This window comes from Pocillopora verrucosa, chromosome 13 (assembly GCF_036669915.1).
Source record: "Pocillopora verrucosa isolate sample1 chromosome 13, ASM3666991v2, whole genome shotgun sequence".
Classification (NCBI taxonomy): Eukaryota; Metazoa; Cnidaria; class Anthozoa; order Scleractinia; family Pocilloporidae; genus Pocillopora; species Pocillopora verrucosa.
Genome location: NC_089324.1, coordinates 5,149,501 through 5,169,856, shown reverse-complemented (window position 1 = coordinate 5,169,856; position 20,356 = coordinate 5,149,501). Strand labels below are relative to the sequence as shown.

Genomic DNA, 20,356 nt, shown 5'->3' with positions numbered 1-20,356 from the left:
ACTTTGATAGAGCGCGCTCTTTCAACCAATGGCAGCGCGCGCTAGATCCGAACTTTATTGTAAGAAAGTGTAAGTTCGACTTTTAAAAAGTCGACCTAATTCACAAGTGCAACGGCCACATTGAGAGAGGAACGAAACCGTTAAGGACGAAGGGCTAACGCTCGAAAAGTCAGCTTTAAAACTCTTTACGGTAGCCAATCAACGTTATCAACTGAGGTTGATAATACTTCATTACCTTGTTATACTCTCCTACCCACGCAGCACTACAGTTTCTTCAGAAACTTACCCCCTTTAATCATTAAGGAGAGGGATCGTTATAGGGAGATAGCAGTGTAATGCAACACATGATTGCAAGGGTTAGGGTGAGATTAACAGTAAATCAAAATTTTAAGAATATGCCATTGCGCACATTTTCTTCTTTTCAAAGTGTGGCACTACTATCCTTTTCGGACAAATAAAACTGAGGTAAATTACAATTTTTCGCTGAATAAATTTAATGTTGGAAAAGGTTCTCTACAATCTATTAGGATCAAGCACCTAGAATTGTCCCTTCCATCTAGTGTTCTAAACCGAAGAAGGAAAGACGGAATGGAACTTCCATTACCAATGACATATTTGCCTTTGGACTGAATCCTCCCGGTTAATCAAAGGCAGAAAAGACTCTAAGTTAGCAACAGTGAATGAAGATCGTCAACTTAAAGCGATCATTAAGAACTATTTCTCGGCGATGTACAGATTGCAGGCAGAGGAGTCGGGTAACTTAGCTTAGGGTAACGCTTAGCCGCATCTGAAGGGGTGGGGGGGGGGGGGGGCAGACGTAACAAAGGACCTAATTTCATCATATCTGATGGTTTTGGTCTGTAATTTTTTTCTTTTCAACCCAGACTTAAGTTTAAGATTCTTCCAGGTTGTGCAGTTCTCTCCTGGCCGAATGAATTGCCTTCAATGATATATCCTTCCACATCAGAGATGATCGCGACCCGAGCTCTGATGAATTTGGAATTATTTGGGTTAAAAGTCGAAATAAATCTAACTGATATATCCATTATTTACCGAGATCCAAGCTTTCAATATCGCTCAAGGGTCATAAAGATATGAATAAAAATTCACAAGCAGGAAGTGACCGTTCAGTCAACTTCCTCTATTTATTATTAACCCTTTAACGCCCAAGATCAGATTGGTAATTCTCCCCTCTATCTGTTACACGTATCCTTGTGAGTTAGTTATGAGAATTTAACAAATAGATTCCAAGTTGCCGTGCGTCTGTTCAGTAATAGATCACAGATGACGTCAAAATGTGGTAAGAACAAAAAAGTGGCACACGAGGCGCAGCCGAGTGTGTCACTGATGTCCTCTGTGATCTATTACTGAACAGATGCACGGCAACTTGGAATCTATTTGTTTTATATAATAAAAGAATTTTAAAAAGTTTTAATGATGACGTCATCTATACGTCTGTCCTCCAATAGATCATAAGTGAGAACCAATCAAAACGCGTGCATAACTGAGCTTATCATATAAATGGTGTTAGATCAATATAACAACTTCAACCTGATAAGTTTGAATATTCTCATAAGCTGTTTGGTGGATAATGTAAGGATATTGTGGGGAGAAGTTTCATGTTGATCACTTCTGGGAGTCAAGATTTACAATAGCCGATCATCCAAGACCACAGCACAAGTACAGTTTGGTTTAAGATTATTAAAACAGTCGATGACCACAAAATAGGGATCACCATATTCGGAAAATTAATACTTGGAAGTCCTTTTACTTGGAAGTTACGTTGAAGACCGAAACGTCTCCAAGAATTCGTTATTCACCTATTAAAAAAAAATTTAAGTTATAATACCTTATTCAGCATTATTAACTATATATAAGGTCGGTTGCGCTCCATAATCGAGGCATGAAGACTTAGCCTAATATTCTGCGCTGATCAATATTCGATAAAAAGGAAATTTTATTAAGAAACTGCGTTAAAATATCTGCAAGCAAAGATGACACCACAATAAGGAACCTTTTGCGGTTGCAAGTTGTTTGTTGACTTCTAACAGTTTTTGAAAATGTCACGCTGGTGTTTTTACTACCGAAGTAGTAACTAACGATTTTTTTTCCAAGGGCAATTTTGTAGGATGGCCACATCGAAAGAGTATTTCGAGAAATCTCAGGAATGCGCCATTTGGCTGTAAAAAGTGCCTAGAGAGACTGGTGACTAGAGTTGACCGAGGTGTCTACGAGATCACGTGCCCGAAATGCAAGCGAAAGAGCGCGGTATGCAGAAACTTCTTTATGTTATCATTGGCTTTTGGAAGGCGAAGACTAAAAGTTATTAGAAGCTGCTAATGATAAACACCAAGAGTCTCAATGATTTTGAATGTCGATGTCATTTCTGCAATAATGTGCTCAAGCTGAATCAAAAATCTGAAAGAAAAAATAGTGTAAAGCCTACCAGAATAACTGGACTGATTTTTTTGTATATTTTAACCTCTTTGTTTTAGATGTAGCTTGTGTTAGCAAAAACTATTTAAAAAATAGGGAGTTTTTTGTACGTTTCTGGATACTTTTAATAATCTTAATACTTTTGGTAATTGTATTAGCTTTATTCCGTATTTGTCATTAGATTTGAGACTTCTAGTTGCATGTCAAGTCTAATCTCGTAACCAGATTTTTCTTACAACCTCTTGGCCGTAGAGGTCTTGGTACGAGACTATGTCGAGGCAAGACAACAGATGTAACGGCAACTAGCAAGACCGAGTCACGCTGTAATAGTACTTACCGTGAATTTCAGGAGCTAACAAAGCATTTAAAACACTCTTCTTCCAACTTATAGATGCTATTGTGGTAACTTTTAGGTTACCACTTTGGATACAACAGTTACAGCGTGGTTGAAATTATCGAGTATGGGGTATTTTCCTCGGCTTCTTGAATGTCGCAGACAGAGATTTCTTGTGTGCGGGGTCATCTTTGGATTGTTTTGCGTCGCCTGGATCTATATTAATGTGCAAGGGCAGACTACAATCGAAAACGTTTCTGGTGATGTAAAACCTTCGTTTCTCGGTCATCATGGAGTATCCGAGAATGAGCGAAGAATATGGCGGAAAAAATTCTTCGCCGGTGTAAAGAAAATTCTGGGTCAATTCAAGGAAAATCGAAGCTATCCGAGGGAGGGCCACGAAAATGACACAAAGCTATCAGAACTCAAACGTATTCGTAGTCATCCAAGGAAGAGTTTTGAAGTTGCAGCACACAATGGTTTGTTTCACTTTTTTGAACCTGGGTCATGTGACGCTATTTCCCCAGAAATGGTGCTGTATAACAGGATATTTAAGACAGGCAGTGAGACGGTGGGAACACTATTTCAGTTTGTGGCAACAGTGATGGATTATGACTATGCCAAGAGTAAGTTGTCCTTTCGATTATGTGCGCTAATTGTACGTGTAGCTTAAAGGGGGATTTCCCAAGAGAGTTGGGTTGTGTTACATTTAACCTCTCTTGATGTCACATAGTGGGAACAGAGACAAAGAGAGTTTCATTTCGTAACCTGGCGATCGGCCAATTTTCCGATTCCGTACTCGTTTTAGGCAGTAATCACGAGATTCGATTGCTGTTCGGAAAAAATAATTTCGAGTGATTTTTTTCAGTACGCGTGCTGTTTGAAAAGTTTACGAATGGCTACTTATTCCAAATCACGAGAAAGATTATGCGGATACTTATTACTGAAGTAGACGAATCACGTGCAAAAATGATTTATTTAACCTTATTTTATTTGTCGTAGACAACTACTTTCAATCAAAACAACAATTTTTTTTTGTTAGGTCCAAAGCCCAATTTTCACACTTTATGGACTGATTATCACACCTCTACTCTCTAAGATCCTGTAACCTGAATTTTGTGTTCTCTAAGCTAATAAGAATGGAGAAGACTGTTTCTCTTGTATATAATCAACTGAAAAACCTCTCTGTGGATCGTGATAGGTGTGAACTCCGTATACGGAGAGCGTGATTTTTTTATTCGAGACTCGTGGAATGGAAAAATATCATTCATGACCTCACCGCGCGACAGCCCTGTTACTTCCGGCTCCACGATGGAGCTTGACGTTTCTTTTAGACAGAGGTCATGTTGTGACTGGTTTTCTTCACAGCCGTTAGGCTGTCTCGTCACACAACGCACTCTATCCTTCCCCCTCTTCCTTTTTTGATTGGGTGAAAAATCGTAGATGCTAGGGTGAGTTTAAACGAGAAAAAATGTCGCGTTTTTCGATGAATTGTGAGTTGTTTCATCTGATTAGAACTAAATTAAGGACAATTATTAAGCCCTCCCACTCAGTCAATAAGTAGTCTGTGTCTGGAAGGAGGCAATGTTGTGGCGAGTAATTTAGTGTTAACAACTGAGTTGAAAACGTAAATTGGCCACTATAGAGAGTTGAAAGGCTGACGTTTCGAGCGTTATTGGATTAACGAATTATCCCCAAATTGATATTCTTCTTTATTCTCATCACTTTTCTGGTTGATATTGTATTGATATTGTAAGAAGAAATTCTGTCTTGGTCATGATAGTTGGAGGGTTAATTGTGCGCGCCCTCGCTGAAAGAGTGCTACCACATTGGCAACTTAAAGTGCCAGAACTTTGAGAACAACGAAATGATTTTGAGGGAATCCTCGTAAATGTTTTTTTTGCTTTTGCTTTTCCTAAGGAACGACCGAAGATTTTTATGATGAGGGCATCTCTGATCCTTACCCAATGATCATTGAGCGAGCAGCCCGTGCCATTGGTAATAACATCTTTTACAACGCACACTTTTATTTCCGCGATAACTTGAAAATTCAACGGACTCATACGTACATCAATCAGGTTAGAGAGCCAGTTTCCAGATATATATCTCATTACTCTTACATGCACAATACAAGGCATCGACCTGCGTGGCGAATAAACAAGATGATTCGAAATGGAGAGTTGAACGAGACAATCCAGCACTGCTTCGAGAGAGAAGGCCAAGGATGTAAGAAAAATTTGATGACGCGTTTCTTTTGCGGTCCTGAGAAATTTTGTAAGAACGATGGAAGGAATGCTCTTAAAAGAGCCAAAGAAAATATTCTTAAGCACTATGCAGTTGTGGGATTGTTGGAGCACTTTCACCTCACTTTAAAGGTTCTACAAAGGCGTCTACCTTACTTTTTACCTGTTTTCCCGAGGAATTCTGATGTTAAAATGAACCAAGCTGTGAAGAGAAGTTCCAACTTTGTGAGTGAGGAAATGATGTTAAGGATTAAACAAGCAAATTGGGCAGATGTTGAACTTTACGACTTTGTCAAGCAATTGTTTTGGAGACAAGTAAAAGCGTGTGGGGTATCATGAAAGAAGTATTTGATGAGATAAAAACCTACGTCGAATTCTAATAAGCATTATTAATCGCCTGATGTGGGGGTTGCAAGAATTTTATGGAAGGGAGGGGTCAGATGGTTTTCAGAGGAACTGGGGAGAGTTCAGTCGTCGCTTACAAAGTATAATTAAAAGTGGGGACTAGTATAGAATAAACTGAGTCTAAAGAGGGATCATTAGAATACTACAGAGCCTTACGGGGAGCGGAGTGGGTCAGGTAAATTTTATCATGACACAAGCAAAATCCTCCGAACACCCTCCCCCCCAAAGGGAAAAAAAGTAATGGCTTATTCCTCATTTCCAGGAAGTTTCTATTCTTCGGTATCGGTAATGGTAATGACAAGTTCCATTGACTGACTATTACTGATAGGAAACGAGCTCATGGCGACTCAAAGCTTTTCATTTGTCCTACGCTCGTGGCAAGACGAAAAATATCATTTCTTTATCGAGCTCAAAACTTATCATCTCTCCTTTTCTATTTACAAACATGACGCTATCGACATTGCTGGTCCTAGCAGTATGCAGGGCACGTGTCATATGAACTTCATAATAGACCTCACTTTTTTTCTATTTACAAACATGACGCTATCGACATTGCTGATCCTAGCAGTATGCAGGGCGCGTGTCATATGAACTTCATAATAGATCTCACTCACCGTGGAGTCTCTGTAGCTCAGTGGTAGAGCATCGGAGCGCGGAATCCGAAGGTTTGAGGTTCGATTCCTTATGGGGACTCACAATATTTTCTTTGTCCCACGCTCGTGATCTGAAAATTATCTCTCTTTAAGAAACGATATGTATCTATAATTGAAAAGAATATCTTTAAAACGAAACGAGAATAAAATGAAATAAGGGATACACTTGGAACTTCTTTCTAACCCTTCCTAAATTCCTTCCCAAACCTTGTCTTCGTTCCCTTGGCAAAGTTTAAAAGAAGCCCTTGGGACGCTCAATGCCTTTCTTGTTATGTTCTGAGAAAAGCGTGCAGAAAAATAAGCTACTATTCTTGTTATAGTATACAAAACAGCACTTCGATATTGCGTGACATCATGTTGCGTTGCGTTACATTACAAACTGTCTCAGTTCTTTGGGGAAATCACCATATAAGAGCATTAGCATTCAGCGTTGTCTTTTGGTACGCTTCTCCCTACGAAGAAGCATAGAATAAGTCAGTTCAATGATATGTTGCTGATATTGCTTAGTTCTTTATCAGTGCTACTGTACTATATGTAGCCACATTAGAAGTGTATCTTTTTCAAGATTGCACAAACTCTCTTTATTCCTCATATGAATGACTGTTATTTGGGACACGTTTATTCAGTGGTAGACCACCAACAAAGTCCTTTTTCATGAAACAGCAGTTTTTTTTCCTGCTTTCTTATTCGTTAGGTTTCCATAGATCAGTCCCGAACCCGCGCCGGCGGACGTAAAGTTTCGAGGAGTCCCGAAAGTTTCCTTGCTGGTGAGCCGTCATTAATCAGCGGTTGCAGTTTGACAGCTTGGTCGCAGAAGTGCCAAGCAGTTTGCGGCTGGTAAGGCGTTAGGTCTCGAGAAGGATGAAAATGAAGTCGTTCATTTTGATGGGCCTCCTTAGCCTCCTGATAACCACACATGCTGCTGTCGGTGACGAAGAGGTTGTAGAGGAACCAATGCTAGAGCCAAAACTGTCACAAGAGTCGGAACGCGAGTCAAACGCCAACGACGCGCCATCGGAAGAGGTCAACTCGGAACCTCCAACGGATTCAGCAGAAAACTCTTCCGAAGATGACAAAAAATATGCTCTGGGGTCATTATGTAACTATTGTACCTATTGCAAGGTAGGTGTCGTTGTTAAACTAGATATTAGGAATGCCTGACGTGATCAGATACAAATTTTCGTACGAGGAATTTCTGTACGGTGCGAACCGTTGCGGACTTTGATCTCGAGATCACAGTGAAGTATGCATCAATCAAATTCCGCATATTATTCCTTTGCTAACGATCTTTAAGTAGGATTTAGCATGAGAAATGCATTTCTTTCTAAAAGTTCCCAGTCTTCGCCTGTGTGGACGTCGGTTTTTTTCGTAAAAGAATCACCCCCGCTCTGACGTGATCAGATGATGACAAACTGATGACTCCGTTAAAAAGTGAAAATGATCGCAACGTCAGACAACGTTAAAACAACCAGTGAGATTTAGCTTAGCTTGTGAGCTTTGCCACCCTTTGTCTCTTCAGGTCACTTGAAAAGTTGTTCTTCCGTGTATCCAAAATGAATTATTCATGTGTAAACAAATATTTGACAACTTGCAATTAAAAGCATTGAACATACTACCCGTCGTAATCCTAAGTTTTACCGGATAACGACAGGTGCTCACGTAGGTACTCATACACATCACAGGCTTGGTACTCATGTGCTAGGTGGTGAAGTGTTCTTTCCATGAATCATCCTTCTTTAATGGACAAGTTAACCCTTTTATTCCTAGGAGTGATTTACTTGCAACTTCTACCCATAACATCCATACATTATCCATGAAGCAGGTCTGATAATATTTAGATAAAAGATTTATCATGATCTAACAATTAAGGAAATGTGCAGCAGCGAAGCAAGAGAATTAGCAATTGTGGGATCATGGGAGTTAAAGGGGTTTTTAAAATTTGCTAGTACCCTTCATGTAGTAACTCTGATAACTCACTTTTTTCTGGTAGTTTTGTGAATTATGTGACAAGGATTGTCCCTGTGAGAAAAGTAAGAAAAAGCCAAACTGTCACTTGTGCAAGGTAGGTGAAAGGTTTTTAATCTGTAGATTACCCCTAGTACAAAAATTTGAGGGCAAAATTTATAATTATCACCTTTCAGAATCACTACCTCTGTCAATAGCTTATTATGAGAAGTTCAGTGCCATTTTTTATTGTAATTATCATATTTCTATCATGAATTTAGGGTAATTTTTTCGCTTTTGTAATTAGTCTCTGACATTGATTTTTTAACTAGGTAAATAATTAAGGCAGCTTGTATTAAAGAATCTTGCATTCTGTTTTAAGCTGTCCTTAAATTGGTTGAATTGACTAGTTCAATGTCATTAATTTGGAAGTTATATTTAAGTTAAAGTACTGGTATGTGTTACTAGAAAACACGGTACAGTCCTCAAGAATGAGCAACATACTGGAATTTCATTAAGGAATAGTTTTTTTCTTTTTTTCATATGTTTTGTGTAGTGATCAGCTTTGTATTATTTTTTAATGTTTTGTTTGTCTTTCTGTTTGTGTTTACAGTATTGCAAATATTGTAGCCTTTGCAGTGTTTGTGACACAGTTTGCACTCCAGGTTAGTTCAGAGAATCAATAAGATATGAAATCTTATCAATAGAGCATAATTGTTTTTTTTTTTTACAATTAGTATTATTATTTGAAAATCCTTTACCCTTGCTTGATAATAGGCTTCAAATACTTACAACAATTTTATCAAAATGAATAAGTTCTTGTGCAATTTGAAACCCTTCAAATTACAATGTTTTTGCTTTTAAGAGTGTAATATTTAAAATGTTGATGGAAATGTTTAACATGAAACCAAGAGGATGTTAGTTGCCAGCAAAATTCTGAGTATATGTATAAAAAAAATAGAAAGACACAATTTAGCAGTATGATTCAGGCTCTGCAAATTCTGAGAAATTATGTTGCAAAGTAGTAAGGGGTCAGTTTTCCAAAACAACAAGGAGCTGTTTGTTACATTTAAATGCTTGTGGCAAAAATTATTTGAATATCTTGCACAAGAAAGCAATTCACTTTTGTTTGTTTTAACCACAGGGGGAGTAATCGACGTTGTGAGTTCAGCTATTTACAGGTAAGTTCCATATTGGCTTCTTAACAAGAAAACAAATATTTAAATGTGAGGCCTGAAAATATTTAAAAAGCTAGTTCTAGTTAAGTGGCTTCATATTTGTAGGTCCTTTATAGAGTAAAAACCCACAGTAGCCCTTTCATAAGGTAATAACACACATGGTAAGATGAAAAAAACATCCATTCAAGGCACAGCCTACATGCAGTGTGTCACTGATGTTCCTGCCACATTTCGAAATCTTAGGTGATCTATTAAAGAAATAAAAAACACGCCAAAGGGGAGTGCTTCTCACACTTCTCAAGCATTCTTAAGAATTCCCAAGTGCTTATATAACTCAACAATGCTTGAGGAACAAGTTTTGTTATTTCTATTATAAAATGTATGATAAATTGTATGCACTTGTACTAATGACATAGGCTGCATGCATTATATCTCTATAGTGTATTCATGGACATAAGGCGCGTGCTTTATGGAAATATAATGAACTTATTCTGACTAATTGCAGCATGCACATTTCTCTAAACATTTTATAATACTGAATGTAAACACAGCAACAAATCATCTGTTTTTTCTATGTAACATAGAAAGAAAATGTTGTTAATTTTGAAATCATTTATACATTTTCCATCCATTCTGATATTAATAACAAGCTGAATTCCGCACAGGTTTTGATTGAGTCCTATGATCTATTCAAGGACAAACGCTTACATTAATTTTCTTGGTTTGTGACAAATTCTAAAAAAAGCTGACTCATTATGCATTTTGATCATATCTCAGTAGTGATCTTAAGAACAAATAGATTCCATGTTGTCATGTGTCTGTTAAGGAACAGAGCACAGATGATGTCAGTGATGCTCTTACTATAGCTGAAACAGACCCACAGCAACACAAAATCTACTTTTTTCAAGATAATAAAGCAAAAAAAAAATGTTAATGGTGAGGTCATCTATAGGTTTACCAAAACAGTGTCTTTCTCTACTCATGGTTAAGTCACCAAAAGAGTTAATTCTGTTAACACATATGTATTTTTTCCTGTAGCTCTCTTCCATCTTTTGACAAAGAAACAAAAGAAAAAGTCGACAATGACATCAAATCAGCCAGGAAATGGATCAAGGAATACCTCTGATGATTTCTTAAAGATACACCAGATTGCAAAAATGTTGACACTTCAAAAAGTGTCTACAGTGAATGATGAGACCTTGCAGCTCTCTGCCTACCTATATATAAATATATATATATATATGATAACACTATTAGCAGGTAGTGAATGATGGAAACAATCCACACTTTCCTCAATGAAAAGGACTACCACATAAAAGGTTTTTCATGAATAGTGAAAAAAGTGAATCACTGAATGTGTATCTGCACAAACATTTCTCACAAATTAGTTGGGTCTCATTACATGGATCATGCTTTTTAGGTGTGAACATTTTTGCAATTAAGTGTATACTGATCCAATGTACACAGTTTTTAGAAATTTTTCTTATTATACAAAGGTTGCTGACCTTTTCAAAGGTCCTTTTAATTTACGACATGTTTGCTTCATTAAATAATATTGAAAAAAGTTGCCTTTGAATTGATTTTGTGGAGAAGTTTATCTTGTTTATGAAAAGCAAAAATAGCATATTTGAGAGTGAAGCGACTTAAAGCTTACTATTAAAAATACTGATTTTATGACAAATTTGAGTTGGATTTTTATTTATAATTATTATTATTATTAAAAATAATGAATAAATGTTGATGAATTTAACTTATGATCGTTAGAGATTATTGTTAAATCACTGATGGTTACAGAAACAAAATCTCCCCTCCTCAGAAAAATTGTAGTAGAAAAAATTTGCATCTCTGCTCTTAATCAAAAAGCACATACCTCTCCAATCACATTTTATTAGTTCCAGTTGACTTTGGTCATTTTGAAAGATGAGCATACATTGTTGAAAAAATGCAGTTTCTTTATTTTGAACATCTGTTTGATGCTATGAATCTTTTAGACACAATAAGAAAAAGTACTAAACCTTTCTAATTTTGCCCTCTAAACTGAAGACGTTTTACACTTATAGGCCAAACACTTCAAAAGTAAGTCTTCCACTGTTTGCCAGAGTCTCTTCTCAATGGGCAAAATGTGCTGTCTGCTTTGAATGTTTTGAACAATTTGAGGTGGTGTGTAACAAGTGTCACCACACAAGGTTAATTTAAGTTAGCTGGAAACGGTGTTCCAAAATGGCCACCAACTATATTCAATGTGCTTAAAAACCAAACACTCAAAAGCCATAACAATAAGCCATTTTACAGTTGTGTACTTAGTTGCCAAGCCTTTGATTTGGAGTGAGGCTGAAGGTGACCTTGTTGTGATAGAGACCAGTATCTAGTTAGCATGATAACAAAGTAATTTGCATTTGAAAAGCAGCAAGGTTTGTATCATAACAAGGTCACCCTTGGCCTCACTCCTGTTCAAAGGCTTGGCAACCAAGCACATAACTGTAAAATGGACTATTGTGACTGTAATGCTAAGGTTATAGAGAAATCCAGTAAAACAGTCTTTTGGAACAGTCTAACAGTACAATAATTGGAATTGCCATGCCATACCCACTATTTCAAAATTCAACTTATGGTCAACACATCTGTGAAATTAATTCTACTGCAAAGAGGGAAAGTTGGTTTCTGACTGCTTTGAACACAGTTGATAAGTGTTTCAGAAAATTGTTCCAGCCTGTAAAGCAGCTTCTCTGATTGAGTCATACATAAGATGATGTAAGAGGAACTCTCTGTGTTTCACTGTGGCTTCATTTTCCTGATGTCAAAATCATTAAATTCCAGCACACTAATGTTTTTTTCATTCTTGAATTCACATCGATCAATTCTTGATTGTGGGCTTCCTGTGACTCTCAACCACTTTCTCCTAGGATGAAAAATAGACAATTTAGAAGATCATTTCATCTTTTACTTGCCTAAAGAAACACTTGATATTGTGAGGAGAAATTGGTTATTGATCGTCTGTGTGAAAGGGTTCAAAGTCCCAGAAGGTGAAATAAAGATAAGTACAAGTCTATGATTCAAAGTGAATCCAATCAAACTTGTTTTCACAAAAGTACCTCACCTGGCCTCACAGTGGGAGGAAAGGTTTTTGCAACTTGGAAATCAGTTTCACCTTCATTATCTAAGTATCCACTCTCTGCTCTGTCTGCCATACATTTCTTATAACTTAATCTCTATAAGAATGTAGTATCACACGAAAACATCAAGCGCCTCTGATTGGCTGAAGACGAGCACATTTTTCATGGAACACAAGTGCAAAGTTTAAATGGCATTCCCTATGTAAGTTTTGTCTGTCTGTATTTTCTGTGATGCTTTTTCATGTATACCATTAAATAGTAATAACATAATTTTTCACTAGTAAATTTTTCAAAGACTACAAATTGCACTTGCCCTACCAGCTTGTGAAATTTTGTTATCATTGAAGAATTCACTTTGCCTTCCTCTACCCCCTTAGCCTAGTTAGTACATTCATAATAGTGTGGGGATATCTGGTTTGGCATTGACAAGCTGATAGAAAGATTACTTGAAACTCAGAAAATCATAAACATTTGAAGTTGTCCTTCAATAGCATGTTGATTAAATGGATGATTTGATTGAAGCCAGATGAGCTAATATATCTCTTTTTTTATTTCAAGCTCTCGCCTATCTACAGCATAGTCAAGGAATGACATTGCCAAGGATCACCAAAAACTTGGAATGGAAAAGAAATACAGAAGCTTAAGGCCTCAATCGAATCAATAGTTTTTCAGATGATAATTAATTGTTTTAACAACAAACCACAAACTGCTAGGGTGATTTATTGGTGGTTTTGAGGTTTGCTCCAATCCATATGCTGAACATTTTTATGATTGATCACTCCTCAATTGACCTCTCAGAAAGAAGTGGTCACCCTTTTCTGAGTGTTATATTACATCAAGAAATCTAAATTGAAACATTTCTTACATGAGACGAACATTTGCAGTCTCTCCCTGAAGCTGTCCAATCACTGTGTTGTGTGGTGTGTTCATTACCCAGCCAACCAGTTTGTGTTTGGTGGCATTAATCTTGGTGTACTAAAAAGTAACAAGAATCAATTAGTTATAGTTGCCGACCAGTTTTGACTTTTAAGATGAGGGTACTCTTATCATTGAGCATAAGCTGATTATACTAGAAAAGCATTGATTACCATTATATTTTCTCAATTAATCATTACCATAACTACAATTTCCTCAAATGTGATTAGTAACCTGCTTTCTTTTACAATAATTATTCTGTAAAAGCATAATTGGACAGTTGGCTGTCATTCGGCACCTGTAATGTAAACTATTAATAGGTAATTACATGATTTCTCATGTAATTTGGGGTGAATAAGCACTTGTAAATTTTTCAATGACGACAAATTGCACATCCCCTACTATTTCAAGTGATTCTGTTTGCAATTTAGCTAAGCTTATTTGCATCAAATTGTACCAGATATTACTTACACAAATTGGACTCCACTCTGTCCTATTATCAGTATTAATTCCCAGATCTCAATTACATGCAGCCCTCTCATGAACTGCAGATCAATTTTTGCAGGAATGCATTCTAATTTATGTTGTTGACTTGCTGTCCAGCTAAATAGGAAAACTCCATTGGAAAGCACTGTTGCCATTTACTGCTGATTTAATTTAATTTTCAATTTACTTAAGAAAATGTTCCAATGAAAAGTCATAATCTTTTCAGAAGATCAAGCAACAGGTTCCTGCAGCTGGACATGAGGACAATTATTTGATGTCTGGGTCTTAGGGAAAAATCAAACCAAAAACATTGAAAGAAAACTGCGTTCCCTCTGTGGATATCAAGTTGCAATTAACACCGCATCCACAGTGCTAAGTTTGAACCCCAGAGCTGGAGTTGTTTAATCAAGAAAATATTACCTTTCGAAAAAATACACCTGAAAAAAGGAAAAAAAAAAACGTGCATCAGAATTAAACAGCTCAGTTACTTTGAAATATGAGAGTGAGTCAGTTCATAAAGTTTATAAAACCTTCGATTTTCTGTCATCATTAAAAGCGTTGGCAACTAGTTTCTGTAACCATTAGGGATTTAAGGAAAATGAACAAGGAGAGGTGGGGAGGTCTATATGTAGAAAGGAAAGCCTACGATGAATTTGAGATATTAAAAACCAGAAAACCTTATTTCGCTAGTAAGCTTCCGAGGTCATTTTCCACTCTTCGTTTGATGATAAATCTGAGCTGTTCCTTCGTTATCAAGCCACAGGCTTCATCGATCGAATGCGTGTTAACCAAACTTACCTTGTACCTTCCCAAAAACCTCAAAGTCCACTGAACAGAGAGAGCTTGCCTTTCTACCAGCCGCCATGTTTGTTTACCGGCGTCATAACAACGCTGTTATATAAAAGTTACCAAGTGTCCTTAAGCTCATTCCCAGTAGCTGCTCAAATTAAATCATGGAGGAGAAGAGACGGTACACGTGCGATCGTGAAATGTTCTAGTAATTTGAGGAATTCTGATCCGTAAACATGAATCCTCTAGTTCGTTCACAGAATCTTTGTTTTCCACTGAGCTCTCTGCCAGATGATGTGGTCTTGTATCTCGCACAATACCTCAGTCCGCGCCAAATAGGAATCATGGCACGACTAAACCGACATTTCCGGAAAATATTCAACTCTCCTCATCTCTGGAGATATATCAACTTGAAGATACGACTTCACGATAGAAAGATTGCCTCCGAGGCCATAGAGATCCTTAAAGTTAGAGGTATAAGAAACCTGGAATTCGAAAATATGGTGCACTCATATTTAAAACCTTATGAAACAAAAACCGTGCAGCCACTTTTATGTCCTCACCTTGATAAACTTACCTTTAAAGTTACGACTCAGTTTACTCTCGAAGCTCTTTACAACGCTGCTTCCCAGGGAAAACTTAATCTCAGGAGGCTTGCATTTGGAACTGTGGACATAAAGTTACAAAAAAGGATAAAACGGACCTTTGAACAAGTGTTGAAAAGCCTACCCTCAATTGAAGAAGTGAGCTTTGGAAGAGTGGATGTGAATGACGTAAGCGTGAAAATTTTTGGTAAATGTGCTTTTTTGTGGATAATTATTTATTAGTGAAATGTTAAATAATCTGCAAAATGTAAAGTTTTTCATAGTACATAGAAATGCCATTAACTCCCATTTATGGTATATAGTTCACAATGCTGTCATCTTCATGCAAGGGGATGTTGAAGATAGACTTAAGAATGTGTTTCTTCATCTTTATCATCACTGTGACAATGAAAAAACCAATGGTGCTGATATTAGTTGATTATTTTAGTAAGATGGTTACCAATCCCCTTTTAAAGAGTGGCCCTTTTCTTCATCATCATCATCATCATCATTTTTTTGTCACTTCCAAAGTAACATTTTTCCCATTCAACAGAATGATAAGAGAAAGTGACCTCCAAGAAAACACTTGGCACTGGTTGTTTGAAGAGGGGGAAAGGCTATCCACACGATAAATCTTTATCTGGTGGATAGTGCAGAGCATTTTCCTAATACTTACTTCAATCACTTTTTTTTTTTTTTAAATTTAAAGGAGCTAGTTGAACCAGTGACCAGTATTAGGAGGTAATTCCACGTTTTAGCCCCTTGAAAATGATACAGTCGATAACAATTGGCTATTCATGTGTCATAGCAGTGAATTTGACCATCAAACAAACTGAGAAACATCAAAGGCACTAGCTAGTTATGATATTAAAACATACATTGAATGTAGCCATTTGCAATGCATTAATATGGAAAATATTTGTTGTCTTCTTTCCTCTTAGTCAGCAGGCTCAAATCCACTGGCAGATGATGTGCAGAGGGCTTTATGCAGCAGTGGGAAATTGACAAGCATCTCACTTGTATGTCAAGAGTCAGTAGAGATGTCTTGGCTCAAAGCAGTTGTCAGTAGTAATCCACACTTGCAAAAGTTGTGTCTGAGTTTGATATGGCTCACGGATTATGGTGAAGCAGGTGAACTGTCTATTTTCCTTTTTTTAAGGTTTGCATACATGGGCTGCAGTATTGATAACATGCTAAGTATTTTTTTTATTTGTTTTAGGAGAATTACACGATGTTGAACAAGGTGTGTTGTCTAGCCTAGAAACATTTGAATTACATGTACGTGACACTTATCACAACAGCAGAAGACTAACAAACCACATTCTTGATTGGGCATTTCCAAGTAACAAAGTACCATACAAAAACCTTACAAGCTTGGATGTGACATGTCCCCATAATCCCATTATGTTTACACAGCTTCTTAAATTTCCTGCTTTGAAGAGGCTGAATTTGACTGGTTCATTTGTGCCCAAAGAGCAATCCCTATGGGATTTTCCCAATTTCCAAACCTTGGAGTGGTTAGAACTAAATAGCTGCCGTGGAATCAGTGGTGATCAACTACACTTTCTGTCTCAAAAAGTGGGAAAGACTCTCTGCTACTTAGGCCTTGCACAAATTCCAATGATTACCAATAATAATCTACGAGAACTGGCTATTATGTTTCCTGTTCTTAGAACCCTTGACCTGAGTGCATGTTTAAGAATCACAGATGCATTGCTGGTGGAGTGGTACATTAAGCACAATAGAAATGAATGGCCAAAGTTGAGAAAAATCATTTTGAAAGGTTGTGAGGAAATCAGTGTGGATGTTGTAAACTCAGTACGGTTAAAGACAAGAAATCAACTTCTCGTTGACTTGTGAATCCTCTTGCTCTTTAGAGAGTTTGCAATTGTGGAACCTTTTCTTAACCCTCACCATGCAAACAGCAGTATGTCTAGTATCCATGCTGTTCTTTATGCATTTCATATGGTACTGACAACAAGAATTTGTTTGAAAATCAAGAGCTGCTTAAGATGAAAGCCATTTCCTTTATTCCCATGACCTACTTGCTTGATTTAGGGAGAAATTTGAAGCTAGGTACTCTTTGGGGTTAACTTGTGTTTCAAACTATTTTAGTGATGCATTTGAAGAACATATTCTAGGAATGTAGCTCAGAATTGAATTTCAAGAATGCAATTTGGATACAATTTAGAGGGACCTTTGAGCTGCATTTTGAAAGTGTATTTGGAAATTCACTTTTGCATGTACTTCAGGGATGCACTATGGGGATAAACCATTGCTGTAAGAAATCTTGAACAACTGTTCTAACTTCGGTGCTGCTTAAACAGAATATAGATATTTATTACATAGGTGTTAAAATTTAATGAATAAATCATTGCTACATTATTCAAGAAACACTAAAGCATTGAAAAGACAAATGAATAAAGAGGGTAAGTTTCTAAAGAAACTTATGTGCTACACTGCTAGAACAAGATGAATCAAACACTAGAAAGCATAAGAGGTCAAATATCTATCATTGACAATATGTCTGTACACGCTAAAACGCAGGCGGAGCATGACAGAAGACTCAAAGAGGTACTTAAGAAACTTGAGAGTGCTGAAGCAACTCTTAATACTGGAAAATGCGAATTTTCAAAAAGAGAACTCAAGTTTGCCGGATATGTTCCCAACCAAGATGAAAAATTTGCAATTGGGAGAGGACAGATTCCATCCACATCATAGATCCTTCCCAAAATGTGAGTGACATGCGCAGACTCCTCAATATGGTCGACCAGCTTTGGTATCCAGTCCACTGCCCAGACAATTGTAGTTTATTTTGTGCATGCGCATACCGTTTTGAACAAAGAATGCCACGTGTTTGTAGTTGTCAGAAAGTTTAGTTATTAAAAGAGTGCATTATATAGAGGCGGTGGCTACACGGGCGACGAGGATAACACACAACAGTAGCAGGGAAAGGAAGAGAAACTTAGCAACAGAGGTTTGCAAAAGTGGCCAACAAGCGAAATACTGCGACGCGTGAATCCATCGCTAGACAAGCAAACATGTCTGACACGGAACAACCACCACCCAACTAAGCAGGTGCAATGCAAGATATTAAAGCAACAAGAAACCTAAGATCTCAACCATTCACCCCAGGAGATAACCCAATAGCCACAAGAAACGTGTGGGACGACTGGCTCTTAGAAATTGAATGGGAATTCAGATATTTCAAGATTACCGAACCACTCGACTATAAAGATGCACTTATAATTTATGGCAGAAAAGAACTCGCCCGCCTGGAGAAAAGTTTACCAAATCTGACAGATGGCGATTAAGACTACGAAAATTTGAGAAAAAGCTGAACGACCACTTCAAGCTGAAGAAAAATAAGTACTACCCAAGATACGTCTTCCTTAATATGAGATCAGCCCATGACGAAAACAACTAACCCCTGTGCTGCTCGGTTAAGAGAGAAAGCCAACAACTGCGACTTCAAAATTGCGATGAACGAATCGTGGACCTTATCCAAACAATAGCATTTACTCAATGTCATCTGAGAGACTCTCAGCCCAGTTATTTAGGGGACAGGTTGCCGTCTCAGCCAGTTCACTCCTTAAGTGGCACCATGACCAATTCAGAGAAAAGATACATCCAGACAGAGAAAGATGCCCTGGCAGTACACTGGGCAAAGCGCAAGTTCAGCATTTATCTCCTGGGAGCACCAAAATTAAAGATCATTACAGCCCACAAGCCATTTCTCCCAATGTTTAACAAAGCAACCACGCGACTCCCACCAAAAATTGAAAAATTGGTAATGGGAATGCAAGATGACCAAAACAAAGCAGACTATAGGAGGAAAATATGGTACCCAAGCATGAACAGTATGATTGAACAAATCATAGGTCACTGTTTTGCTTGTCAAGTTACCACAAAACAGGCAGGAACCCGTTAAAGTCACAGACACGTGGGATGTTATAGTTGTAGACTTCAGTGCACCATACCCTGATGGGCACTACAATCTAATGGCCATGAAGAAGAGAACAAGATATCCTGAGGTCGCGAAGACCCACTCAACAACTTCTAAACCAACCATGGAGAAGCTCAAAACAATGTTTGCCACTCATGGCACCTAAAGAGAGCCGAAAAGTGACAACGAACCACCGTTCAACTCCAGAGAATTTGCCAAGTTTGCTAAAACAGCGGGATTTCATCATCAATGAGTTACCCCGGAACTCGTACGCGCTAATGGCGAAGCCGAAGTTTCATGAAACTGCCTAATAAGACACAACCTCAAAGGCAAGCACATTTAAGGCTGCTGAACCTCTCACCACACCTGAGGTCTCAAGAGCTTTTCAGACAATCTATACAATCTATACGCGAGGACCATTGACATGGCCAAAAGTTCTTCAGGTTGATTCTGGGCGTGAATTCATGGGTGAAGCCACAAGAGAAATGGAAAAGCACAATGTGACGATAAGAAGAGGGAATGTGAAGGTTTACAGAAATCAGGGAATCGTCGAACAATTCAACCAAACTTCAAGTGAACGTCTCTTCACTTACCAATAGAGTCAGGAGATAAACTTCAAAAACTTCCAGAAATTGTTTCAGCTTTGAATAGTGAAGTGACCAGGTTGACTGGAAAGAAAAACTGTGGATGCTATCAAAGAAAAGTTAGTTGACGCAAAGAGTTCAACTTCTTATTCAAGGCTGTTTGCCTGAAGGAATTCTTTGATTTGAAAAAAAAAAAAACTCTGAAAATGAGTTTCTCGGTAGACCCAAGCAATCCTGGAGAACCAGGTGATGAAGATCTGGACAATAAAGACCGTCAATCATGCCAATCCAACTGACGACGAAGACGCAGCAACAAGTAGTATGCCGTTGAAAAAACCGACACAACCAATTTATTCTCTTTTTTGTGAAAGCATGTAGGCAGAAGTCTCTTTATTGGGACGTTCATCAACGAAAAAGCAACGTGTTGATATCACACAGACCACAGCTCAAACAGGGAAGTACTTCATTATAATAACTTTCGTGTTACTGCTTTCGATCAATCAGGTTGAACAACCGTGCAATAGAAAAAAATAAAATTTCACTCGGACCAAAAACACCAACTTCAATACACAATGGAAGACACTCTTTCTTTTTTGATGAAAATACCCATTTTGATCTTCTTTTATCAATAATCTTAAAATGTTAAATATAGGAGAAGCGTAAATGGAACAACAATATATACAAGAAACTGTTTGATTGGAAATGGATTCATAGAATACTTTTTTCTTTCTCTTGAAAAAGATGAG

General features: G+C 37.6%; 4 protein-coding genes across 4 annotated transcripts; 3 read left to right on the top strand and 1 right to left on the bottom strand.

Moving 5' to 3' along the window:
• Positions 1-2,747: 2,747 nt before the first annotated feature.
• LOC131768813 (heparan sulfate 2-O-sulfotransferase hst-2-like) lies at positions 2,748-6,686 on the top strand. The gene is made up of 2 exons (XM_059084527.2): positions 2,748-3,396; positions 4,691-6,686. Exons 1-2 carry the CDS (start codon positions 2,898-2,900, stop codon positions 5,350-5,352), a joined length of 1,161 nt encoding a protein of 386 aa, XP_058940510.2. The 5' UTR covers positions 2,748-2,897; the 3' UTR covers positions 5,353-6,686.
• A 172-nt stretch (positions 6,687-6,858) lies between these two features.
• On the top strand, positions 6,859-10,777 carry LOC131790173 (sarcoplasmic reticulum histidine-rich calcium-binding protein-like). The gene is made up of 5 exons (XM_059107358.2): positions 6,859-7,193; positions 8,062-8,133; positions 8,629-8,680; positions 9,160-9,196; positions 10,232-10,777. Exons 1-5 carry the CDS (start codon positions 6,933-6,935, stop codon positions 10,317-10,319), a joined length of 510 nt encoding a protein of 169 aa, XP_058963341.1. The 5' UTR covers positions 6,859-6,932; the 3' UTR covers positions 10,320-10,777.
• A 208-nt stretch (positions 10,778-10,985) lies between these two features.
• Positions 10,986-14,578, bottom strand: LOC131768812 (acylphosphatase-1-like). Its single transcript, XM_059084526.2, has 4 exons — positions 14,506-14,578; positions 14,128-14,144; positions 13,172-13,281; positions 10,986-12,092 (listed from the first exon to the last, which is right to left on the bottom strand). The coding sequence occupies exons 1-4, from the start codon at positions 14,570-14,572 to the stop codon at positions 11,966-11,968; spliced, it is 321 nt and encodes a 106-aa protein (XP_058940509.2). The 5' UTR covers positions 14,573-14,578; the 3' UTR covers positions 10,986-11,965.
• Positions 14,579-14,661: 83 nt separating this feature from the next.
• Positions 14,662-17,773, top strand: LOC131768811 (uncharacterized). Its single transcript, XM_059084525.2, has 3 exons — positions 14,662-15,269; positions 16,022-16,211; positions 16,300-17,773. Exons 1-3 carry the CDS (start codon positions 14,733-14,735, stop codon positions 16,938-16,940), a joined length of 1,368 nt encoding a protein of 455 aa, XP_058940508.2. The 5' UTR covers positions 14,662-14,732; the 3' UTR covers positions 16,941-17,773.
• Positions 17,774-20,356: the final 2,583 nt, after the last annotated feature.

Coding starts and splice junctions, on each gene's coding strand:
- LOC131768811 (XM_059084525.2), top strand. CDS start 14,733: ATGAATCCTCTAGTTCGTTCACAGAATCTTTGTTTTCCACTGAGCTCT. Junction 15,270..16,021: donor GAAGAGTGGATGTGAATGAC/GTAAGCGTGAAA, acceptor CTTTCCTCTTAG/TCAGCAGGCTCAAATCCACT. Junction 16,212..16,299: donor CACGGATTATGGTGAAGCAG/GTGAACTGTCTA, acceptor TATTTGTTTTAG/GAGAATTACACGATGTTGAA.
- LOC131768812 (XM_059084526.2), bottom strand. CDS start 14,572: ATGGCGGCTGGTAGAAAGGCAAGCTCTCTCTGTTCAGTGGACTTTGAG. Junction 12,093..13,171: donor ACTGCAAATGTTCGTCTCAT/GTAAGAAATGTT, acceptor TTTTCATCCTAG/GAGAAAGTGGTTGAGAGTCA.
- LOC131768813 (XM_059084527.2), top strand. CDS start 2,898: ATGGGGTATTTTCCTCGGCTTCTTGAATGTCGCAGACAGAGATTTCTT. Junction 3,397..4,690: donor GGATTATGACTATGCCAAGA/GTAAGTTGTCCT, acceptor GCTTTTCCTAAG/GAACGACCGAAGATTTTTAT.
- LOC131790173 (XM_059107358.2), top strand. CDS start 6,933: ATGAAAATGAAGTCGTTCATTTTGATGGGCCTCCTTAGCCTCCTGATA. Junction 8,134..8,628: donor CAAACTGTCACTTGTGCAAG/GTAGGTGAAAGG, acceptor TTGTGTTTACAG/TATTGCAAATATTGTAGCCT. Junction 8,681..9,159: donor TGACACAGTTTGCACTCCAG/GTTAGTTCAGAG, acceptor TTTTAACCACAG/GGGGAGTAATCGACGTTGTG.